At 42.0% G+C, this 22,510-nt stretch overlaps 1 protein-coding gene and 1 long non-coding RNA gene across 2 annotated transcripts in view; one reads left to right on the forward strand and one right to left on the reverse strand.

Moving 5' to 3' along the window:
* The window catches only part of MPHOSPH8 (M-phase phosphoprotein 8), a 104,478-nt gene extending 102,856 nt beyond the window's left edge, over nucleotides 1-1,622 (forward strand). Inside the window, exon 14 of the mRNA XM_089666222.1 lies at nucleotides 295-1,622. Coding sequence (XP_089522348.1) covers nucleotides 295-336 — 42 coding nt within the window. The 3' untranslated portion in view covers nucleotides 337-1,622. The remainder of the gene's footprint in view (nucleotides 1-294) is intronic.
* The window catches only part of LOC149470234 (uncharacterized), a 47,963-nt gene that overhangs the window by 18,260 nt on the left and 7,193 nt on the right, over nucleotides 1-22,510 (reverse strand). The window lies entirely within an intron of this gene.

The raw sequence follows: 22,510 nt of genomic DNA on the forward strand, positions 1-22,510 counted from the left end.
GTCTACCGTCACTTTGGACTGTTATTATGGACCCTTCTTTTCGGTTTTTATACCACTTTGGTTTCTGAGTATGCATTTTTATGCTTCCCAATAAATTCTTGGTTTACTACGTTAATGCACGAAGAGAGTGTGCCCTGTTTTGCTTTTGTTCACATACATGATTCAGTGCGGCGGGGCTCACGCTACAGCAGCAGAGCAACAGTTTTTCTGCTCTATAGAAGGGTCCTACTTTAATGTAAGTAGAGTTGTTTGAATAGCGTTGCCCAAGTATTAAACCTTGTCCTCTCTTTACAGGTCAAGCTGCTGATTACTGCATACAGGGTACAACTCCATTAGAAGATGACCTATTCACCTGTCTTCACAATAATGTTCAGTGCTCCTCCTTGTACATAAAGTTGAAATGGACGGACCCACCTGACAAATCCCTATGTGTTTTTATTAGACGTGACATGTACAGTGGACTTTTATTTTCACAAGTCATTCCTGGCACTTGATCTAAGTTGTGGTGTTGGGATTCACTTTAGTTTCAAGAAGGTATATGTCACCGGTGTGTCATTCCCGAGATCCCTTTTGTCACAGAAATGTTCCTTACTTGTACAGATCATCTTGGATATTACCTTCTTGGATCTCCTGTAGTGGATGTCCAGTATATATAATTTTGGCCTTCTCTGAAACTGCACAATGTCATTCTTGGGCTTTTTGCTAGACCACCTTGACATTAAGAAGTATTTTCCTCCTACCAAAGCCCAGGGCTATCGTGTATATTTGTAATGTTGGAAATGGACGTTTAAATAGACTAAGAGGTCTTGTCTTGGCCCTTCATCACTTTTTATGTTGTCAAGGAGAAAATATTTCCACAGTGTGGAATCCTAGTATAGTAATATTTTGCAGCTTGCTATCTAATATACTATTTAGAATAATATTTAATGTTCATGGCTCCTTAAAAAGTTATTTTTCATTAAAAGTGATGAACAATCACTGTGTTACTTTTTACTGTTACAAAAAAAAAAAAAAAAAAGTTTCATCCTTTTGCACTCTAAAGGACAGTCCTTTTTTGGCTGCGAGTTTTTGTACTGACTGTAGAAAGAAAAAAATGGGATGAGAGTCCATGACATTTCAACCAAATTATGCAGAATGTGTGAATGACGAAGAAACCGCAGACCATATATGAGAATTTTATAATTTGATGGTTATTTTGCAAATATTTTTTTCTGATTTTATTCTTGCTCCGAGATTGAACAAAATGTTTTGTTTCAAGTAAAATTAGTTTAGTTGATTCCTGCAGGTGAAGTCACACTTGTGAATATCCCATAGTATATATTTTTGTATGCTAGCATATAGGCTACCCTTTGAGGGTCATTTATAAATCTCAAAAAAGAAAATGTGCATTTTATAGCAGTCGGTTTCCTATTGTTTTTAGGGAATATACAAAATGGAAACATTCATCTGGTTGCTATGTACAACGGAAAACCTATCTCCCTTCAACACCCCCCCCCACCCCCACCCCGTTATTCATATATCTGCTCATTGTGTTTTGTACAGTGCTTTTTAAAATCCTGTAAAATGCATGACCTAAATGTTACAATTCCTGTAAATTAAAACATGCGAATATAAAGATTTAATATTGTGCTTGGTTGAACTTTAAAATAGGTATGCCCTTGCATCAGTTCCCTTTTCAGATTTTTGGGACCATGCCCAGTATGTGTACTATTCCTGTGAATATTGTAAATATAGAAGGTGCCACCATATCCATCCTTTTTTTCCACACATGTTTTTATACCTACAAAAACTTGTAAAAAATGAAAAAAAACTGCGGAAAGGTGGAGTTCTTGCAGTAGTATAAAGATAACTTTGCAGAGGGAACCTGGAAGCTGCAATTGCTGATATATCCATCTGTAAATGTTAGTTGCCTGGCTAGTATGCTGTGATTGAGACCCTTTCTTCGGCACTTGAGTGACTGAACCAGAACAAGCATAAAGATAAGGACTTCTGGAATTGGTTGTCTGCATACTTGTTTCAGGTCAGTAACCCAGAAAATACTGAAGCTATAGCACAGTTCTCAAGCATGTGGCCCACTGGCATCTGCCCTGCGGCCTACTAAGGGTTTCAGTTGGGGGAGGCAGAACAGAATATCCGCAGGGTCACATGGGCTAGTTCACATGTATGAATAAAAAATGAAGGTACAAAAGAAACAATTGTATTTACCTGTAGGTTTTTTTTTTCTCGTTTACCTGCATTTGAATAAAAGTTGTTTTTTTGTTTGTTTTGTTAACTTGTATTGCATTTAGCTGGTTTTTTTCTTCTCTGTAGCCTCAGCTGCACTGCAGATGAATGGACAGGAGACCGTGGCTCCTGTTCAGTCACGAACTGAAGCATAATAAACACTACTGATCACTGACGCACTTCATTCAGATGAGGAAGGGGCTGGGCCAGTCTCCATCTTGACACATCCCCCGCAGCAGCCCGCAGGAGAGGAGGGAAGCTGGCAGTGCTACAGGGGGACGAGGAAGGGCTGAAGGAGCGCAGGGGGAAATCTGCTGGCCTTCTATGAAAGCAGCTGAAAACCCACAGGAGGTAGAGGAGAAGCAGCTTCCAGCTGCTTTCATGGACAGCTTTACAGGGAGATCGTTGCTTGTAAGTGCCCCCCAGCATTGATCACATCCGACACTCTTCCTCCTGCTGTGGGTTTTCTGCGTTTTGGCACAGGTCACCTGCAGAGTGGTGTGGCAATGTGCATCAGTGTTGCAGATTTCTGCACGGCCGATGACAGCTGTGGGAAAGTGTGAATAGAGCACATAGAAAAGCATTCTTTTCTGTGTGCCCTTGCAGAGAGCTGCATTTTTCTTATGCAGAAAAACCCAGCTCTCTGCTATAGTGTGAACCAGCCCTGACTTGCTCAGCTTGTTCAGAATCTTAGATTATGGTTTGTAAATGGGAACAGTAGAATAGCACGAAGTAAGCAAGCAGCATTTTTCTTTTCTTTTCTGGAAATTCGGGTACTGAAAAATCCCACTTGGTTCCTATTCGTATGAGGGGGCTGAAAAATCCCACTTGGTTCCTATTCGTGTGAGGGGGCTGATAAGTGACTGCTGTGCTAGCAGATATCATTCTTATTATTCAGGATTTAAATAGTACAGTTACAATACAATTCAGTGCGAGGGCTAGGCTTCTGAAAGCTTACAATCTAATAGGAAGAAGCAAGTGGAACAAAGGTAATAACTGTGAGGGATGACCTGACGGGAGAAATAATTCAATTGTTAGAGACTTCCCTGAATAGATGAGTTTTCAGGGATCGCATAATAGTGGACAGAGTAGGAGATAGCCAGATTAGGGGTAGAGTGTTCCAGAGGATGGGAGCGGCTCTGGATATGTCCAGAAGATGAGCATGGAAGGAGGAAACAAGGTAGCTATAGTGCAGGAGGTTTTGGAGTGGCGTGGATATAACCACAGCAATTGTAATTGGGACTAGATGTGTACCTCCTGAGGTATAGCACAAATAAAGAAAATATCAAAATCATAACTTATTGCCATATACATGTATCACAAACATAAAATATTTTAGATCTTAAAAATGAATGTCTTTTATGTACCCTATCCATCGAGCCGACATCTTTGGCTGTTTCCATGGATCAGTGATCCGCTGTGTCCGAGGGACACAGCGCACTGCCGATCGCCGCACTGCGTGCTCAGAATGGGAGGACGTCATATGATGTCCTCGCAGAACGAGAGAATCACCTTACGTCCATCATATTACTATATGGCGGGCTGGAGGTGGTTAAACATACGTGAGGCTGCGCTGTCCTCACCGCCCTTTTCTTGTTTACAAGTGAAATCCGTATCAATGAAACAGCAGAAGTGTTCGCTTTTTGCCATTTAGTTGATGGGCTGCCCGCTCCACTTTTTGCCACAGTTTTGCATGTTTGTTTTAGGTTAAAGGTGTTACTTAGTCTTGTTCCCTTCCACCTTGCTAGTGCACATTAGTTTTTGAGATCACTCCACTATTGAGTTTGAGCACCATGGTGGTCTGTTGTTTGTTGGTTAATGGCTTTGTGTATTAGTATTTAGAATTTTTTTTTGTTGGACAATCGGAAGCCAGTGGAGTGATTGGCAGAGATGGGTAGTGCACATTGAACGGTTGGTAAGGTGGATGAGTCTGGCAGCAGCATTCATTATAGACTTAAGGAGGGATAGTCTGCATGGAGTTAGGTCTATGAGGAGGGTGTTGCAATAGTCAAGGTGAGGAATAACAAGGGAGTGAATGAGTTGATTGGTGGTTTATTGGTTAAAAGGGGGCATATTGTGCAGGTGTTATGGAGTTGAAGTCTACATAATTTGGATAGCTATTGGATTTGGGGCAGGTCAGAGTGCAGGATTATACCTAGTACCCTGGTATGAGGGGAGGGAGCACAGGTGGGGGAATGTTAAGAGCTCAGTTTTATAAAGATTGCATTTTGTGTAAGTTTCATTATCCAGTTGTCAACTATATTTGAACATGGTCTGTCCTAACAAAAGGTTAAGGAACTTGTCATCTTTATTGGATGTTAATGAGGAGCTCATCCTGTCCTAAGGCTTTCTCTTTTGGGACAGACACTGAACGTCTTCCAAAAGCTTTGCAGTCAGCCATTACACATTCTGAGAAGCATCAAAATGGTAAAATATGTAATTGTACATCACAGGATATCATAGCTAGTGTCCTTAGATGATAGGTGTGTTTGTGCAATCTGTTTTTTTTTTTTTTTTTTCCTTCCCTGTTAGGGGGTGTGCTGGCCAATGGATTAATGCCAACTGAAGGAAAAGCTTCATCTTCATCCAGCCCCTATGGCCTTAGGGCCAAGCATGGGTGGTACCTGGGCCCTGCATGCAGGAGCGGGGATGGCCTGAAGGTAGCCTTTTGATACTGTATCCCACAGGCAGTAATCTCCAGGGTACTTAGTATCTGGTAACCTTGCTGGCAGGGTGCTATATAGATCCAAGTTAGTGATCCCCTCAGGGGGTGTTGAGTCTCTAAAGGTCCTAGGGCTTGTGTGCACCATGAGGGGTGTTAAACTCAGGACCCTGCATTCACTATATCTGGCCTTCCACAGTACACAGAACATGGAAATGAATATATCAGTGTCCAGCATAGCTCTGGTTACAGCCTATAGGAATTTTCATTCTGTAGGAGGATGCAGGACTCCTGACCTCTGTCTGGACAGTGCCGATTGGTCCTGTGCTGATCACATGCACTCTCCCAAGAAAAATAAAACTGTGGCAATACATACCGAACTGAGCATGAGCCTCTGTTCTATCAGGAGATATTTAAGAGCCCCTGGAAGAAGGGGAGGATCAGAGAGAAGAGAATCAAACATTCTTTTTACACAATGTGGATGATTAACATCTTAGGTTCCACAGTGAATATAACCAGCATGCTTTGCTGCATATACAGAATGATCTTACTGTTGTGGGTTTAGTAACACTTTAAAACTGAGCATATGGCCCTGTGCCTGGAGCGCTGAGTGCTCTGATGTGTGTTGATCCCTCTGTGTACCTCGATACTGTGACTAAGATTATTTCTGTGCACAGGCTGAAGCGCTTCAGTAGGTAAGTGGAGGTGTTCAAAAGGTATGACCCTGGCTGGTGTGTGATGACTTCATCACATGCATCTGCCATTTTTGGTTCCTCTGGACAGTGTACACAGGCTTTCGGCTGTAGCCAGTGCACAGCTTCAGTTCTGCATAGGCCATCTAGCATTGGAACATGTATTGTCAGGTGAATTGCCCCACAGGTGTCTAATAATGGGAGCAATTCAACGGAGAGAGCTGCCCAAGCCAGAGTTACAAGCCTGTTGACTATCAGCAAGCCATAGCTTTACACAAGCACAGAGTTGGGGGGAGGGAGATGGGCTCCCACATCCCTCTATTGGGTCTGGGTAACCCCCTGAACAGTATGCCCTGTAATAGCTCCACTAAAGATTAGCTTTGAATCCCTGCCCTTGGTACTTTTACTGTTTCACAACCTCCAGTTCCTCACTGATATGGGATTAAACAAGTACGCTCTCCTCAACCAGCCCCACCCCACTTTTTTCCTATCCATTTGCTGGTGCATGAGGGTGACTTTAAGGATTAGAAATCCTCTGTAGAAGGGTCCTTATCACCTCATCCCAATTGAGATGGTATTGGGCTAATGCCATAAAAGATAGATGTGGACATGCAACTGTGTCTTATTCAACACAACATAGACCATTTTTCAGACCGATATTAAAGAGGAACACAGGAGTTCAATGGACTCTGTGGAGGATAAAAACCTGTGTAAGGCTATGGGAGGGAGATAAAGAAACACTTTGTAGAGACTGTAAGATATCCTTTCAGCTATCCTTATAGGAATAAGGACCTACAGTGCCTTGAGAAAGTATTCATACCCCTTGAAAATTTCTACATTTTTGTCCTGTTTCAACCAAAAACGTAAATGTAATTTATTGGGATTTTATGCGATAGACCAACACAAAGTGGCACATAATTGTGAAGAGGAAGGAAAATGATAACCGTTTTTCACATTTTATTGTTACAAATATGTGAAAAGTGTGACGTGCATTTGTTTTCAGCCCCCCTGAGTCAATACTTTGTAGAACCACCTTTCGCTGCTATTACAGCTGCAAGTGTTTTAGGTATGTAGGTCTGTCTCTACCAGCTTTGCACAGCTAGAGAGTGACATTTTTGCCCATTCTTTTTTTTTTAAAATGGCTCAAGCTCTGTCAGATTGCATGGAGAATGTCTGTTAACAGCAATTTTCAAGTCTTGCCACAGATTCTCAGTTGGATTTAGGTCTGAACTTTGACTAGGCCATTCTAACAGGACTATGCTTTTATCTAAGCCATTCCATTGTAGCTCTGGCTGTATGTTTAGGGTCATTTTCCTGCTGGAAGCTGAACCTTCCACCCCAGTCTCAAGTCTTTTGCAGACCCTTAACAGGTGTTCTTCTAAGATTTTCCTGTATTTGGCTCCATCCATCTTCCCACCAACTCTGACCAGCTTCCCTGTCCCTGCTGAAGAAAAGCATGCCCACAACATGATACTGCCACCACCATGTTTTATAGTGGGTATAGTGCGCCTTTAGGCCAAAATTAAATTTTGGTCTCATCTGATTAGAACACCATCTTCCACATTTGCGAGAAGTCATGTGAGGGACACCGCAAACAGGACTTCTTACGGCTTTCTTCTTGCCACTCTTCCATAATGACCAGATTTGTGGAGTGCATGACTAATAGTTGTCCTGTGGACAGATTCTCCCACCTGAGCTGTGGATTTCTGCAGCTCCTCCAGAGTTGTCATGGGCCTCTTGGTTGCTTCTCTGATTAATGCTCTTTGCCTGGCTTGTCCGTTTAGGTGGACGACCATGGCTTGGTAGGTTTGCAGTTGTGCCATACTCTTTCCATTTTAGGATGAAGGATTAAATCATACTCCGTGAGATGTTCAAAGCTTGGGATATTTTTAAAAAATTTTTATAACCTATCCCTGCCTTAAACGTCTCTGCAACTTTATCCCTGACCTGTCTGGTGTGTTCCTTGGTTTTCATGATGCTGTTTGTTCACTAATATTCTCTTACAAACCTGAAAAACTGTTTACAGATTAAATTGCACACAGGTGGACTATTTACTAATTAGGTGACTTCTGAAGGCAATTCGTTCCACTAGATTTTAGTTAGGGAGTACACTTTTCAAAATTTTTTACAAATAAATATCTGAAAACGATAATTTTCCTTCCACTTCACTATTATGTCTATCACATAAAATCCCCAGAAAATAAATTTATTTTTTTGGTTGTAACATGACAAAATGTGAAACATTTCAAGGGGTATTAATACTTTTTCAAGACACTGTAATTCACTCTCCCATCAAGACCTACATTCCAGGGGAAACCTCGAAAAAAAATTGCTCCAATCCATGGTAATGCGTCATCAACTAAGGGATTGATTTAGAATAACTATAGTGTTGAGGAGAGGAGAAAATGAAACCAGTTCCAGATCAGGCTGAGCTTTAACCACTTGCCCTCCATTGTACATAAATTAAATTTGTCCTTTTTTTTTCCCCACAAATAGAACTTACTTTTGATGGTATTTGATCAGCTGTGTGGGTTTTTTTTTTTTTTTTTCGGCGCTATAAACAGACCGACCATTTTGAAAAGAAAAAAAAACTTATTTTACTTTTTGCTGTTAAACATGTCCAATAAAAAAAATTTAAATCTAATTTTGTCATCAATTTAGCCCAAAATGTATTCTGCATCATCTTTGCTACAAAAAAAAAATCCCAATACGTGTAAATTAATTGGTTTACGTGAAACTTATAGTGTCTAAAAAAATTTCCAGTGTATATACCGCCATTTGTAAACGTTTTTTATTCTAGTAATGGTGGCGATCAGTGACTTATTGCGTGACTGTGGCTGGTATTCTGACACTGGGGGGGGGGGGGGGGGGAACTAACTGCCACTGACATCCCTAGAGACACTAATACAGTGATCAGTGCTAATAAAAAGCACTGACACTGGGCAGGAAGGGGTTCACATCTGGGATGATCAAAGGGTTAAATGTGTGCTGTGTGTTTTACTGTGTAGACAAGTTGCTTTGTATTGCTCTGCTGTGCAGAGCAATACAAATCAGCCTGTTCGTGCTGACAGGAGAGATCTGTATTGTTTACATACAGACCTCTCCTTTGTAAGCTCTGTCGACTATCACGGAGTCCCAGCCAAGAATTGATGATTGGCATGCCGAGGAGCCAATAGCAGCGTGGGTAAGGAGTGCATCCCCTACCCAGAAATACAAAATCACGTGTATATATACGTGATTTTGCGTATTCCTGCTGCCCTGTAGCAGTACTTCTGCTATAGGGCAGTCGGGAAGTGGTTAATAGTGTGCATAAGTTGGAGCAAGGGGATTATCCCATATGGGAGTATATTCAGTAAAAAAGCAAATCACCAATAATTTTTTAGTCGCATTTCATGTTTTGCACATCAGAAATAGAGTGGGGAATGATACCTGAAGGGCCCTTCGAACTGGCATCTCAAAGTGTAGACGTTGATAACCTTGACTCATAATATAGCATAGACTATAGGAGGCTTGAGGGGACATGCCAGAGTTCCACCCTGCTAGCTGTTGTAACTGGGCCACTAAAAAGTAAATCCATGGGTTAGGGACAGCTAAACCACCTGCATCAATAAGCTAGTGTAGGGGTTCTAGTTTTATCCGTGGTGTCTTCCTCTAGATCAGGTTCCTAAAAATAAAGTTAATCCTGGCAAAGATCTTTGTATTTAGATGGGGGAATTAAGAAGAAAATACTGCAATTGCAGCAGCCAAATCATTTTAAACAAATTCTTCTTACAACGGCAAGGTAATTTGCACCACACACCTTACATTGCTTTTGAAATGTTGAAAGTAAAGGAAGAATATTGTCTGAAACATAGTCTCTAGGAGAATTAGACATATTAACCCCCAAATATTTAACTAAAGAAACAACTTTAAGGTGTGTTTGTGAGAGAGATAGTGGTGCGGGTAATGGATCTATAGGAAGCAAAATTGATTTCTCTCAATGGCCAGCCCCATAATCCTTCCAAAGGATTATGGGGCTGGCTATTGTTATGTGTTTCATTACTGCTGGAAGAGAAGTTTGGGTATTTGATATACATAAAAGTAGATAATCTGTATACAAAGCGATCTTTTCCTCCAACAGCCCTCTCGCCATTCCTAAGATGTCTGATGAATGACAGAGAAGACAGGCCAATGGCTCTATTGCAATGGCAAAAAGAGGGGACAGCGGACACCCCTGTCTAGTGCCTCTATATAAATTGAAAAAAGGCCAGTGCAAGCCATTAACTTTAACACAGGCTTTTGGAGCAGAATAAAGTAATTTCATCTATTTACCAAAGTAGGCACTGGCCTGGATTTGCTCCAAGACAGCCCACAAGTAGACCCATTTCACCCTGTCAAATGTCTTTATGGCATCTAGTGCCAAAAAAGCTCTATTAGATATACAGTGCCTTGAAAAAGTATTCATAACCCTTGAAATTTGTCATGTTGCAACCAAGAAAGTGAATGTATTTTATTGGAATTTTATATGACAGACCAACAAAGTGGCACATAATTGTGAAGTGGAAGGAAAGTGATAAATGGTTTTCAAACTTTTTACAAATATCTGAAAAGTGTGGTGTGAATTTATATTCAGCCCCCTTTTACTCTGATACCCCCAACTAAAATCTAGTACAACCAATTGCCTTCAGAATTCACCTAATTAGTTAATAAATTCCACCAGTGTGTAATTTTATTTTTTTGTTATCTTTTTATTCGTTTCAAATTGCAAAATCACAAACACAGTATAAATCAATACAATTACATTTTCCAAAACATATTTTTCCAAATTTACCTCCCTGACTCCTCTCCTGCTCACCTTTTCCCTTTTTCTTCTTTCTCCTTCATTACTTCCCTTTATCGTCCTTCTCCCCCCTTCTTTCCTCCTCTCTAAGCTTTCCTTCATTTTACTCCATCCCTCTTTCTTCTCTGCATTTAGACTCTTATCAGTTCTACATATCTTTTTGAGATTTTAAACTCCACCTTTCCCATATTCTAAATTTTTCCATTTTTTTCTCTCATATGGTATAGTTCCTCCATTTTGTGTGTGTGTGTGTATGTATATGTGTGTATATGTGTGTGTATATATATATATATATATATATATATATATATATATATATATATATATATATACTCAACCCTATACAACCTGTGTTTTTTTTTTTTTTTTTTTTTTTTTTGGTATCTCTGGTTTCTGCCAAAATCTAGGGATCAATATTTTTGCCATATTTATAAAATGAAATACCATTGTATTGCTATATTGTTTCACTGTTAACTCTGTAAAATGGAATAAACATACCCAAGGGCCTTTTCAAAATACTCTTCCAAAATCTCATATTATTTGAATTATTTCCTGCCAAAACTCCTGTATTCTGGGGCGGTCCCACCATATATGTGCCGTTGTTCCCTTTATCCTACGCCCTCTCCAACATAAATGTGATTTCTCTACTTGTTGCCTATGTGCCACATTAGGAGTGATATACCATCTCACCAAACATTTATAGTTAATTTCTATTGTAGTCATATCTACTGCACTGTGTGCTAATTTAAATATTTTCTCTTTTTTTTGCTGTTCGTTCATTTGTGTTCCCAGCTCCTTTTCCCACTTCTCCAAACACAGTGGAGAAGCGGGTCCCGATATTGCAGTAAGAATCTTATAAATGCGAGAGGTACCGTGTTTTCCTATTATATCTGAACTATCTATGTCTCACTTAGTGTCTTTTCCATTTTAACCCAACTTTTCCCTTTGTATTAATATCACGAATAGTCGATTTGGAGATATAATACACGAGTGATAATCTCTTAAAAGCTAGCACATTTAGACCCCCATTTACTTTATCTTTACACAGGACTTTGTATTTTACGCAGTGTTTTACTTACCCATAGATATATATGGGTAAATAAAACACCAAGATATATAAGTATCTTTCTTTTCTTTTAGATCTCAAACTATGTCCCTGATAAATGTATTGGGAGCATTTGAAATTTATATCAAATTTATGGTACTTGTCCAATCCAGGAAAATGGTCCTATTGATAGTCTCCTTGGGTCATCTTTTATCTCATTTATTAATGGAATGTAGTTTACTTGGTATAAAGGGGCAGAGTTAATTTTTTTTCCCTCCACCTGAAAGGAAAATCTTTCTGTAAGGCCCTCTTCTCTATCAGCGGAATATTGATATTTAGAATCTCTGACTTTGAAGATTAATTTTTAAGTTTGATATGGATTTACAGTGTAGATGTACATGTGACTTTGTTCCACATATCCTATCTGAATTCTGTTTAGATCTACACTGTTCTGTACAGTCACCAGTAACGGCTCTATAGACAGAACAAAAATCCTTTCTTTTTTTCTCTCCCTGTTTGATCATGATACCTTTCAGATATTCCCTGCTTCCTATTCCCCTAACCTCCCCCTCCTTCCCTCACGGAGGGGGAGGGCAGACCACTATTGGAGTGATGTGAGGGAGGGAGGGGTAAGAAAAAAAAAAAAAAGACCTCTCTTCCCCCCCAGCTTCCCCTCTCTACTGCAGTCTTTTTAGGAACTAATTGCCACTTCTCTTTTTCCATCCCCACTCTATCCTTAGCCGTCTCCTGACTATCCTGGGATGTCCAATGTTTGTAAGTCTAATCTTTCAGACATCCCGTAAATCTTGTGGGAACCTTTAATCTAGCGGAATGTCTATCTTTCCATCCAATAAAGCATGCTAGAAATCCCCAACTGTATCCCATGTTTTCTTTATGCTTCTGCTCCAATATCTCCAAATATCTGTTTCCCCATATTTTATTACTGGGATCACTCATCTTTTTTCACATATTTGCTTTGTCTTCGTAATAATGGAATCACACGATCACATCTCTGGGGAGTTCCCTTGTCACTCCTTGGGAGTGGCCAAGTCTATGCACTCAAATCCAATACTTGATATAGTAAAATAAAACATGCCCCCTGCCCCAGTCTATAACTGGCTTATGAAGCAAGGACTATGTGAACCGGGCAACGCATGTCAATAATAAGAGTAATAATAAAAGGGTTCAAAAATCAACTTGCCAGCCAGCTTGCCAACAACCAAATTAACATGTCTAACAGTATGCGTTAAAAACTGGTTTAGTTAGCAAACATTTGCGAATACATACCTGCGATCGAGCAATCTGAGCTAATACTTTTCCTGCCCCTTTAGCCGTTATTGAAATTATTGCATAGGATGAGCCCTGTCCAAGAAAAGAGAGGACAGTTGCTCTTGCTGGGATAGCCATTCTGCCTGATTTTCAGAAGATGGGTCAATAACAAATTTGGCCTCTGCTGCTAAATTCTCTGATTTAGCTTGTTCTAGCTTTTTCCTAAAAGAGGATTTAATTACATTAACCTGTTTAATTAGAATTCCCCTGAGATAAGCCTTGTGGGCATCCCACACAGCCTTAAGAGGCTGTATTTATGTTATAAGCAGCAAAGGTTGTAATGACAGATGAAACATCATCCGTTGGCAAAAAGAAATCCAACCAGCGTGGATTCAAGCGCCATTATACCTTTGAACCTGTACAGCCCAGTGACTTTGAGGTAGCTAAAGGCCAGTGGTCAGAGATCCCTCTGAGCTCAATAGATCTATCCAAAAATGCCACCATAAGCTCGGCTGATGACAAGACCATGTCTATTCTGTACGTATTGTGGGTTTTGGAATGATACATAACACAACTCAGAGAGGAAAAAAACGAAAAAGGACAAGACATTTCCTCACAGGAATGAACGTTAAGGGAGTTCAAATATTAGCCAACTGCTAGGATGGATTCTAGCTAGGCAGGATAATTGAGATTCTAACACCATGTTTATTAGGTGGTGGTATAATTATATTAATCAGATTGAAATGGAAATACACTGCTCAAAAAAAGTTAAAGAGCACTTTGAAAACACATCAAATCTCAATGGGGAAAAAATATCATGCTGTTGATATCTATGCTGATATGGACTGGGTAATGTGTTATGAACGTAAGGATGCCCCATCGTTTGCTGGAAATTAAAATGATCAACCTACAGAGGACTGAAAATTCATTGCAGCAGCTCAAAATGGCACTCAGTAGTTTGTATAGCCCCATGTGCTTGTATACATGTCTGACAACATTGGGGCATGCTCCTGAGATGACGGATGGTGTCCTGGGGTATTTCCTCCAAGATCTGGACCAAGCATCACTGAGCTGGACAGGCTGAGGTGCAACCTGGTGGCATCAGATGGACAAAAATATGATATCCCGGAGGTGTTCTGTTGGATTTAGGTCAGGCAAGCATGGGGGCCATTCAATGGTATCAATTCCTTCATCCTCCAGGAACTTCCTGCATAATCTTGTCACAGGAGGCCAGGCATCATCGTGCGCCAGGAGGAACCCAGGACCCACTGCACCATCATAGGGTCTGGCATTGTGTCCAAAGATTTCATCCCAATACCTAATGGCTATCAGTGTGCCATTATCCAGCCTGTAGAGGTCTGTGCGTCCCTCCATGGAAAACCAGTTGGTAAGTACAAAGATTGAAAGACAAAAGACTCAAGCCACTCTTGTGAACAAAAACACACTTTTTCCTTTCAATCTGGCCCACTCTCACTCGAAGTTCTAGAGCTCACCGATGCAGCATGGTAGTCCAGTGGAGGACAGTGACTCATCCAGTCCAAGCAAATCCCACCAGAGATACTGCAAGAACTCTCACAAACTCCTCCCTAGAGCTCTCACAGCTACCCAAAGGGACTAAGAGCTGGTCCTGTGTTGTGGACCACATGCCAGACAGACTTGTTTGTGAAGTTTGCTTTCACAACCTCTCCTGAGACAGGAAATTTAAGAGTCATCAGGATCCTGCTCGGACAAGCAGTATGGGACTCATGGTAGAGAGACCCAGCCATTTTAGACAGGCTAAAACAGGATGCAATGTTGAATATCCAGCCCACCAGGCAACTGCGAGGCAGCAAAATTAGTCCTCAACTACGGAGTTTCCACACCAGCCCAAAGAGCTATTCCAGCCAAATCACCCGTTAGCGCCCTACGCCCAGCTTCACCAGAATTGGAAGAAAGCCACTCATTCTCTGAGGTGGAGCAAGAAAGAGAGTATTCTGGCTTCGATTTCAGTATGATTCAGTCATTTATAAAGGCAGTAAAACCAGCCTTTGAGTGGGAAGACCAAAACCTCCTCCTTTTTTTTAACCTCCCTGGTGGTCTGATTATGTTAGTATTTTTTAATGTCAAAGCGGTACATTGTTTTGCATGTAAATTTGTTTTATATTGTAGGCCTGTAATTCTTAGGAATAACTCACTTAAATCTGTCCAAACGAGTTTAGTAAACATCCCAGGGTATGATAAAGTTTGAAACACGAAATCATATTCTTATAATACATTTATTAAATTATAATATAACAATTATAAAAAATATTTCAATAATGTAATCAAACCAAAAACACTGAAATTTGTCCAAACAAGTGTGCAAAATTACTAGACACTGCATATTGGTTTAGTAAACTTCCTGGCTATGAAAGATTTTGAAACAAGGGACTGCACAAAGTCATACGTCACAATCGGGACTATGGAACCTGGTTTCCTTCCTGATTTTTTTTTTTTTTCCACTGTCATCTCGCTTTGAGCAACAAATCACACACATCCTTGTAGGTGCTGACTTTTTCTCGGTTGGTGGGATGTATCCACAAAGTGACGACCAGTCAGGCGTTCCGGGTTGACAATGCCAACAGCATGCCAAACCTCTATTCATTGATGGTGTTTGGTGGTTCACAAAGATACGTTTGGCAATTTTCCAAATGAAGTTAGAATGAATCACAGGCTTGTCACTTTTTTTTAGCAGAATATAGGTATTCCACAAGCATTGTTCAAGAAGATGCCTGAAGATCTTCTTGTAGTACTTCTTTTGCTGTTTCCTCATTGCTGAGTAGAATGTCATTGCTTGGTCGGCTCTATCGACACCTCCCATGGTGTTATTGTAGTCTCACTACTTGTGGCTTTATGATTTCTTTCCCACCTTTTGTGTGTACCATAACAGTGTAGGTATTATGAATTGTACTCATTAGGCATACATCTTTCTTGTCACGCCATCGCAGTGCCATCATTTTGCCTTTTTGCCAGGCAACCATTTCTCCAGTCTTCAGCTTCTTATTGCTAAACATTGGCGGCATGTTGCCTATGGAACAGTTAGGGCTAACTGGCGCATCTGTTTTGTTTTGCAGGAGATGTATAAACGTTGTCGGTTGTTACGCAATAGCCCTGATTTAGCAATGGCTCAGTTAGTGAAAGAATGAAACCACTCCATAGCTGCTGTATTTTGAATTGAATTTTGTTCTTTTTTCAATGTATATGACTGAATTCCAAATGTAGCCAGTTGACGATTCTCATAGCATGTAGGATTTTACGCCAAATCGTGCTCTCTTTGATGCAATGTATTGTACTCAGCTGAGCTGTGATGGAACGCGGTGCCCCACCCCTGCCCTTTACACCAACTCGTGACTGTGACTGGAGTGACTTTTGGGGGTGGGGGGACCTCCTGTATCATCTCCCCAAATCATTGTTTAACCCACCCTGTGCCTGTTTAAGGGTACAGGGTGTACATGTGAATGTCTGAGTCTTGTGTATAGTGTGTGTTCCTTTGTCTAGGCCACATGGCTGTCCATTGTTTGTTTGCCATGTGCTCCCCCCATGGTGCTGTGCCTTCCTGTCCAGCAAACTATTATGGGATGTACTGTTTTGTGTATTGGTGTGGGGGTTGGTCAATGTCCTTTGCCGCATGGCTGCATCCCATTGTTCTGTGTCTTGGTTGGATGGGGAGGGGTGATGAGGTGTTTCCTGCCTATACTGTAGCCCTTCCCACTGATAGGGTGGGCTGATGATGTATTTCCTGTTCCTGGTTGTGTTTCCCCGCCCTCTGTATATATCCTGTGTTTTGTGTTAAAATAAAGAAGAGTTGGCTTTCTGTCTTAAGAAGAGCTGGGTGTTGTCTTTTTTCTGAGGGATTTTAAGGGTGTGGTCCGTTGATGGTGTTCGGACAGGGGAAGCTGTGGTATAACGGAAAAACTCAGTGCGGTCTGGGTTCCGGTTCAGTTACAGTGACCAAAGGACCAGCCTCTGTAAATATTTTAATTGCACCATTTTGACCTTCTTAGTAATAAATCCTATTTTGAAAAAAGTGTTTGAACTGTCTCTAAAGCTTTTAATGCAAACTAAAGAATCCTTGTCTTTTGAAGAGTGCTACTGTATGTAATAATCTTCTGAATATATCTGTCTGTGGTGACAGTGTGTGTTACAGATGCTTATGCTAATATCATAGTGTTATTGCTAGGATTTGTGAGTTTCTTCCTTCTCTGTAAAAAGGTGGTGGTGGCAGTGTGAGGGGTTAATTGTGTAATTAACCTAACCCAGTAACAATCGCTCTCAGGCTGCTGGCACATAAATTGTGGGCCTGCGAGCTGGGAAATCTTTGTGCAGGGTACAGCTAAGAGTGGCATTGTTGCGCAAGTGACAGTGCGGTGTGAGATCGACTGGTCCTTTTGTCACGAGTTGGTGAGAAGGGCTGGGGTTGGGCGCCATGTTCCGTCACATATTGACTGGCAGCGTACGAGGGATAGTTTTACATTAGAGCATTCAGTGCAGTGTTAGGAATAAGCTCTGCACTGAAGGATTGTAACCTTTGTGGAAACAGTCCTTAGAGACAAGCAGTGCATATTATTTTTTTTATTTTTTATTTTTTTTTATATAAAAGAGACCTACAGCAACAGCTCCTTCCTATTTCTGTTTTTTATTCTATCTTTTCTTCTTGCAATTATGCCTGGTTTAGCTCAATACAAAAGGATGAGCAAAAATGATTTATGTGCTGAGTGTGAAGCAAAAGGAATTGACATTGACGGCAAGAATCGTGAAAGTCTGATTCATGCTCTACAGGAGTATGCTATCCGGGCAAACCAGAACCTGGGGGGAACCCGAAACTGCCACAGCATGAGCAGACCAGCAACAGAGTGCCTGTAACTGGCGTAGACTCTCCTCAAATACAGGAAGCCCTGAAACACATTATGGAGGCAGATCCTCTGGCATACCTGCAGTTCCTTGAATGCCAATCAGCGACTGAGAGAGAAGCAGAAGGAGGCTGATCACCGACTCGAACTGGAGATGGCTAGGCTCCAGCAGCAGCGACAGGCTCAGAACCTCGGGTCCCTAGAGCACAGGGATGCCTCTCTGCCTGTGGGCACAGCAGCCAAATTTCCGGTAATGGAAAAGGACAGTGACATTGACGTGTATTTACTATCGTTTGAAAAAAACTTGCCGTCAGTACCATCTGCCCCAAGCACAATGGACTCGGTACCTGACACCAGGGCTACGAGGGAAGGCCCTGGATGCCTTTGTCGAATTAGCAGTGGGGTAGGACAATGATTATGAAGCTCTAATGGATGCAATTGTCCGGAAGTATCCGCTAACCCCAGGAGTATACCGGAAGCAATTTAGGTCCTTGCAGAAGGGAACTGGGGACTCTTATACGGATGTGGTAAGTCGCTTACGCACCACATTCCGGCAGTGGACCAGAGGCCTAAAAGCGGACTCCTTTGAGTCCCTGGAGGATCTCATGATCCAAGATCAGTTGCTGCACCTCTGTCCGGCAGCCAGTTTGTGTTGGAGAGAGGACCAGCATCTGCCAGAGCCGCAGCAGAACTGGCAGATACCTATGTCAACACTTGGGTATCTGACCACCACAAAGCTCCTCCAAATAAATGGAAGGAGGGTGTGACGGAGGGTAAGCGGGTCAGAACACACACGGCAGACAGCAAACACTTAAAGCTTTATTAAAACAGACAACAGTCACTCAATGGGGAGTAGTGCAGGGAGAGAGTTCACAATAACTTTGCCTTGGGGCTGGACTAAAGGTAAAGTCTCTACAGCAGTTTATAATCCAAACAGGGGGGTAGTGTGAGTCTCTGTAGTAGTTGTAATCCAACAGGGTGGTGGAGTGGGAGTACAAGAACAGTTCAGGGAAAACAGGAGAGCATAAACTCATGGGTCCGACAGGGATGTCCTGGTTCACAGCACACGGCCGCAGGGGTGACCCTGCTCAGCACACAGCAACAGCAGCTAGTCCTAGCACACAGCCAAGGGCAGTTGAGGCAATGAGAGCCTGGGCACAGCAGAGGGCAATTCAGGCAGGCAAGGTAATCAGGGCCCACAGCAGACGTTAGCTCTGGCAGGAAGGAGGTCCGGGCACTCAGCAGAGTGCAGTTCACAGGGTAGTGATCCAGGGACTCACCAACCAGCAGTGTACATAGCAAAGTACAGTTCCAAGCATCTCCTAGTTAAGGCTCAGGCAGGAGTAGCCCTGTCCATCATGACTCCAGCTCTACCAACAAAGAGTCCACATGACCCTGCAATTGTCCCCACCCCCAACTTCCTCCTAAGAAGTGGCCTGGACTGGTTTTTCCCAGCCACACAGAGCCATGCTGCCTTTGTTCTATATGGAGATACATCCCATTTCCCCTCCCCCGTGAGGCCCAGGAACTTCAGACAACACACAAAAAAAAGAATATTTCTGCTGTCCGTCACAGAGGGACATCACCCATAGCAACCCCTCCTACATCGGTGAGTCAAGTTTCCCAACACCTGCAGTCCTGGGTGTCCCAGCAATCTCCACTAATACCCGCAGATGTTACATCTGCAAGTTTTTTGAAGTTGTAATTTTTTGTCTTTTTTGGAAAATGTAAAAAAAAATTTGAAAATAATTTTTTTAATTTCTTCATTCTGTCACCAGTGCAGTACAGCATCATCATATAACAGGCATGGTAATGATCAGGGACTGACTGGTGACAGTACAAAAAAAAATTGATAATTGTTTTAGTTATTTTTTATTACTTTTTTTTAAGATTTTTTTTTTCATATTTCACTATGACCAAAGTAGTATAATGTTACCATAGTAACATTGCACTGCTTTGGGGAAGTGATCAGTATTTTTTTTTTTTTTACACAATTTGCTTATAGAAAAGAATTACTTTGCTATAAGCAAGCATTTACCTGAAAGACCGATTCATTCAGGTTTTTTTTTTTTTTTTTTTTTTTGTGTGTGATTTAGCTGTGATTTGACCATGGCTAATCACATGACACAGCTTGTGCATGTGATCGCTGTGACCATTCACAGCTAGACACATTTGTATACAATGGATGGCATGAAAGGAAGCCATCCATTGTATACAACTCATGTGACTTGCTGTGATTGATCACAGCAGGTCACAAGGTACTGGCAACGAGGCCGGTACACAGATCTGTCATTGGCCGTGTCCAAGGTACACGGCCGGTGACAGTTCTTGCCGCAGCGTGGCCCTGCACAATGTGCGCGCCGAAAAGGATGCCATATGGCATCCACCTGGAGGGACGAGTTGTTCGCCTGGCCACCATCTGGTTATAGGCCGGGCGGCAACTCGATAATTCTGAATATTCATCTGCCAGTTGCTAGAATGCCACCTGCACATATTGGAGGTTATTAACATTAGTATTAAATTGTAAGACGACTTGGTCAAAAACTTGGTGACTTCCTAGAACCCATCCCCAAACAGGGTGATTGGTCATTTGTTCTCAGGCGACACCCCTTTAATTTCATAGAAAAGGACTGACAGGCCTGGAGAAGGGAGCTCTCGTTTAACATCAATCAAGAAACCTCTAACGGACTGGAGAGCCAAGGCAACCTTTTTGCTCGGACAATTGGACTCTGCTAAACCAGGACTTTGCAAGTATTCTGCCTTCTTAACTCCTTTCTTTTATTTCTCTGTTGCATTATTGTCCTCCTTTATATCTTTGTCACTTCTTTTTCTATAAATATTTTAATTGCACCATTTTGACCTTTTTAGTAATAAACCTTTTTGAAAAGTGTTTAAACTGTCTCTAAAGCTTTTACTGTAATGTAAACTAAAGAATCCCTGTCTCTTGAAGAGTGCTACTGTATGTAATAATCCTCTGAATATACTTGTCTGTGGTGACAATGTGTTTTACAGACACTTATGCTAATATCAGTATTATTGCTAAGATTTGTGTTTCCTTCTCTGTAAAAAGGTGGTGGTGGCGGCAGTGTAAAGGGTTAATTGTGTAATTAACCTAACCCAGTAACAATCACTCTCAAGTTGCTGGCACATAGATTGTGGTCCTGCAAGCTGAAAAATATTTGTACAGGGTGCAGCTGAGAGTGGAATTGTTACGCAACTGTTAGCGTGGTGTGAGATCGGCTGGTCCTTTGTCACGAGTTGGTGAGAAGGGCAGGCGTCGGGCTCCGCGTTCCGTCACAACCTCAACTTACCAGAATCTGCTCTCAGATGCGCCAAAGTCTGTGGTGGTGGACACCCCAGGAGACACACAGTCTTGCCCGTTGGGGCCAATTACCTTGGATCATCGTGAGTGTCATTGCCAGCACTGCAGGATATGGCACTACCTGCAGTTATCTGTGGATACAGCACAGGTGGAATTTCCCAACACATGACATAGTCTCCAATGTACTGGAAGTCTGGGCAGCACTCATGGCACTGACAGCACTGTTGCCACACATTCGGATTTGCCCACTCACTCCTCAGGGACAACACAGCAGCAGTGTCTTATATACAGACACAACGGGCAACCCACAGCCAGTCACTTCTGCGAGAAGTAGAACAGAACCTACAAGAGCTTCATGCAGTATAAATTCCAGGGCCTCAGAACATCAACACAGACCGTCTTTCCAGACGCTTCCCAGATCCCGAGTTGTCTCTCTATTCACTCAAGTTTGGGGCTACTCTCAACTAGATCTGTTTGTGTCCCCAGATTGCTCTATCACCACCCTAACTCAATGGCAGAGGGAGTAGATGCTCTCAATTGAAACTGCCGTCTAGCATATGCTTTCCCTCCCATTCTGCTAATCCTGAAGTTTTTGAAGAAGCTGCTGCGACTCTTAAAGTGATGATCATTCCTTGCAATGGCTCTCAGCATATGCCCACCTCTCCATCTGCCTGTAACTCTTCATCTCTTGTCTCAAGGGGAAGCATTCCATTGGACTCGTACTTGTCTGGCCTTGGCGGCCTAAAAGTTGAGAGGTAAGGGCTGCAGGAGCTATGCTGTTATGCGGATATAATCAGAGCCTTACAACATTCCTGGAAGCTGTCAACTGTTTATTTCAACATCTGAGATAAATACACAACCTTTGCAGCTGGACGAGAGTTCAAGTGTGGTAATCCAAGCATCACTCAAATATGGTCATTCCTCCAGCCAGGGCTGAGCCAGAGTTCCTTAAAAGTACAGGTTTTTGTAATGGGACTCAACTCTGGGCTTAGATTTCCTGGCTCCGGCATCTTTTACACTGACAGAACACTGTATCCTGTGGGCATCACCCAAAAGGCAGTATTCTGCTGGCCATAACATCAGGAGGCAGAGTATTAGAACTGCAAGCTCTGGGGGTGGCAGGGCATTATGTTCTGTTTTTTCTGCATAGGTTTGTGCTTAGACCTTTTGAGCACATCTGTTCCTAAGGTGGCTTCTATTTTTCACCTCATCAAGTAATGGGTGCTGCCTTCATTCCTGATGGAGACAGATCCTGACTTACAGGAGTTGGATGTTTGAAAAATCCTGAGCACCTATCTTCCAGCCACCTCCTGGTTTAGGGCCTGTCAAGGCATTTCTATATAAATGTAACACTACCCCCATAGGGGCTACGGAGTTTGAATTGGGTCCCCCTATGCTTTGCACAGCCAGGCAACACACACACACACACACGCACACACACGTCAAAGAACAGTCCTTGAGCTTGGTTTTGTGATTTTATTAAAGGGCTAAGAACTTGAATGGGCTCTAGGTGTAAATAGGATGCCCAAGGAACTGCAGAACGTGAGGACAAACTCCTTTGCAACTCTATATAAAAATGTGGATAGCAACAGTCTCTTTCCTTGAAGACA

The sequence above is a fragment of the Staurois parvus genome, unplaced genomic scaffold (assembly GCF_062004578.1).
Source record: "Staurois parvus isolate SC_StPar_1 unplaced genomic scaffold, SC_StPar_1.0 ptg000050l, whole genome shotgun sequence".
Classification (NCBI taxonomy): Eukaryota; Metazoa; Chordata; class Amphibia; order Anura; family Ranidae; genus Staurois; species Staurois parvus.